The following is a 3504-nucleotide window of genomic DNA, read 5'->3' as shown; positions in this document are numbered from 1 at the left end:
GTACCGCGATGTTGCAATTAAATGGAGATATTGCACATTATCACAATTAAAGCTGTAGTCTGAAACCGTATAACATATAATAAAAAATTCTCATACGTTCTGTTTTTAAACTTTAATTTTGGAACAAATCAAAAAAATACAATTCAATATTTATTGCAAGATTTTGAAATATTGCAAAATATTAGAAAAATATTTTCTAATATCATATGAAATCGAATTTAGCCTTTACGGCCCCTTGTCCCAGTGGATATTGCTTTTGTGGTCCTTGGCATCATTGTGGTCGTGGTAGGGGTGGTAACCTCTTCGCTTTCTCCACTGTAATCGCTGTCTGTTATCATCATCGTTATGGCTTCGATTAATGTCATATTTGAATTGGTACCCTGAATTATATTTGGAATGCTGATCTGGAACTGCAGCAACACCACAAGATATGTGACCATCGTTGTCAAGAGCTATAATTAAGAGCAGACATATGAGTGTACACACACAATTACCATCCGCATAGGAATGCCAATCAGATAAAATTTCCAATTATGTCACATTCAGACGCACTCACCCCTTTAAAGAGATTGCGATTAACGTCGAAAAATCCACCACAATTAATATTCGATGGGTTCATTTCGGTGGCTCGTAAAAACATATTGATTTCGGTCTGTGCATCCGAATTCATCCAATTCAGTTCGACCATCAGTAGTTTCTTTTGGAAATTGGTTCGAACATATAGCGAGGCATTGTGGGCTTGATCGCAAATGAAAAACAGCAGGCAAATGTTCCAAAGGGCTGTTATGGCCAGGCCAATGTCCTTAATGCCAAAGCCTTCCGATAGTTGAGACATAAGGCCATAGATGGACAGTGTTATTATGAAGAATAGATACAGATTGAGAAAGGTGAATGTGTAGCATGTGGCGGTACCAGTGTCACGTGTCAATTTACTAAGTCGTAGCCAAAGAGCTCTATGGTCGGCAACCATTGCTGCCGGGCCAATATGCCGTAAAGCCTATTGAAAAGAAAAATACAGAAAATTTGAGACCAGAATGTATAATAACCTGTAAAAATAAAAACTTTTTAAAAATCAGAATAATTATACATACACACCTTTTGAAAACGTTCAGCCAATATATAGGCCGTTGTACTCAAAGCCTCACAAATGAGATACCACCAAGCACCCAACATAGCTGTCAAATTATCCAAAATGCAATACGGAATAACCTACGGGAACCTCAATAATTATGAACTAGTTTAAGGACACTAAGCAGTTCGTTCATTAGAACATTCAGTTATACCTGGACAAAACTAAAATCAGCCATGGTAATGTGTGTCACGATTACGGAAAGTATTGATAGTATCGGCAAAACAAGAACTATGTTCTGAGCACGGCGTCTCAGATTCAAGGGCACGCTATGTCCTGATATTTGATAATAGAGAATCTGAAATATAAATAAATCGATTAACAACGAAAATATAGTAACGTACACCATCATATTTACTTCGAAGTCGTCCCAGTCGTTGAACAACGTACACACTTTTCGAGTCTCCCACCACATAATTGGTATAATGAAAATGGGCAATATATTTACCAGAAATAGGTAAGCAATCACTGCCTCCTCGAATGGACCGCTTAACGAAGTAACGATCATTATGCGCTGGTTTGTGACATAAGCCACATAGGCCTGCAAGTGTTTAAAGGGACCAAACATAAGTAGTTTCCATTATACGAGTATGCATACATTTTTAAAACAGTTACGGAGCTCTTATTCAGTAACCAATAAGTCTGTTCCAAAATCTACAAGATTGAAGGGACTGGAGCGGTTATAAATATTGTAAGGCCTGTGCATCATCGTATCGTCTATTCCGCGGAAAATATCGCTGCTGTGAGTGAATGTGTTGCCAAAGACGTGAATGTTTCGATTCCCCATCCTTCTCAGGAATTATGGTAATTGATCATATGATAATTGATTTTGTTTTGCCTGCTATGCCATACAACTCTACCGAAAATGTCTTTGTGGCAAAATTGGAGCGAAATTACAAACATCTGATGAGAGCAATTTGGGATTTGTTAAAATCGTCTCAAATATTGATATATTTCCACAAAAGAATAAAATTTTATCCGATTTAAAAATTTGTAAGTAAAGTCCATATATAATTTCATCAGATTTCATGTAAATATGTAGCAAAAAATAGTGCCACCTATTCTTACCTTACTCGTGTGGCCCGTATCAATTGAATGTGCTATATAAATACCGAAAGCATAACGGTACAGTAATCCGATATATCCCATTTGCAATACCAAAAACCCGACAATATTTATTATTCCGTCTATAGTGACGTCAGCAAAACGGTATAACATACATAAACAGTCTATTTTATCCAAAATTTCAAAATGCTTACACGCGAATTTCAAAATGCTTACATAGGATCAACGATCTTTGACCAATATTTCGATGTGTTGGTAAATGTCCGCATTCTAAAATCCAAGTTTATTATTCAAACTTGTCCCGTAAAATGGTTTGATGGTTTCGCCGATATTTGCAAATTTTTTGAAACTCTCTTGCCATAATTAATCCCCTTAAACATAAATATTTCTTACCGATAAACAGATAAAGATCACCACACAATAGACAAATGGTAGCGAACGAGCAACAAATCGTGTAGTGCCCGGACCCGAACGTATCATTGGCAGTACGCCAAGCATGGACAGGAACCACTTTATTGGAGCCACATTCTGATAGAACACATTCTGCAACGGATAGCAGTAGAAAGAAAGTACTTTTAGCATATTAGATACTTCGCTATTTGGCCAATTAACCTACGGGAATGAATTGCTGATTTGTCGAACTTATGGTCGCCAGAGATGGCCGAATGTTGGCCCGTTCATAAACTTGTTTCCTAAATCCATTGTGCATTTGATCCATGATGCCATTCGAGTATTTCCGAACGGAAACTACTCCATTCATTGTTGGCTTAACATTCAGGAACACGGCATCCTTTTTCTTTTTACGGGTATAGTTGCTCACCATACTTGCCCACAAAAATTTGCTTGTTTCGACTACTGCTCTGTCAAAAGGTCACCAACGAACTGTGACTCGCCCTATCGAAGGAGTTAACAGGTTAACTACGTTGTGGACATTCGTAGACGTATCTATTCTAAATGCAATTAAAAATGCATGATGTTGACTTGAAGTCTTCTGTTCGGCCAGTGTCAACATAAATTCGTCATTCATTATTCACGACAAGACATGGGTGGTAGTGGTGGTGGCAGTGGAGGAAGTATCTTCAAGTCTTACACAATAAAATAGAGTCACATTGACATCGAATTCAACAAGAAGGCACATTCGTGTGTTTTTCTAAGGAAGGTGCCAAGCAATCAACCAACCCCTTTTCTTTGTTGAACTTGAGAATATTTTTAGACAACTTCCGAACCAACATCTAAATGTTGTGATGCACTTTTTGTGTTGACCTTAGCCTATAACGGGCTACACAGTTCATGAGTTTTCGAAAAATATT

General features: G+C 37.6%; 1 protein-coding gene across 1 annotated transcript; it reads right to left on the bottom strand.

Moving 5' to 3' along the window:
- Positions 1-218: 218 nt before the first annotated feature.
- Positions 219-3018, bottom strand: LOC133327500 (gustatory and odorant receptor 63a). Its single transcript, XM_061536017.1, has 7 exons — positions 2811-3018; positions 2588-2737; positions 1488-1670; positions 1284-1427; positions 1096-1209; positions 557-997; positions 219-452 (listed from the first exon to the last, which is right to left on the bottom strand). The coding sequence occupies exons 1-7, from the start codon at positions 3015-3017 to the stop codon at positions 219-221; spliced, it is 1473 nt and encodes a 490-aa protein (XP_061392001.1). The 5' UTR covers position 3018.
- Between the last annotated feature and the right edge of the window lie 486 nt (positions 3019-3504).

This window comes from Musca vetustissima, unplaced genomic scaffold (assembly GCF_032173495.1).
Source record: "Musca vetustissima isolate MV318-11 ecotype Yass unplaced genomic scaffold, APGP_CSIRO_Mvet_v1 utg7742, whole genome shotgun sequence".
Taxonomy (NCBI): domain Eukaryota; kingdom Metazoa; phylum Arthropoda; class Insecta; order Diptera; family Muscidae; genus Musca; species Musca vetustissima.
This window is presented reverse-complemented; position numbering and strand designations above follow the sequence as displayed.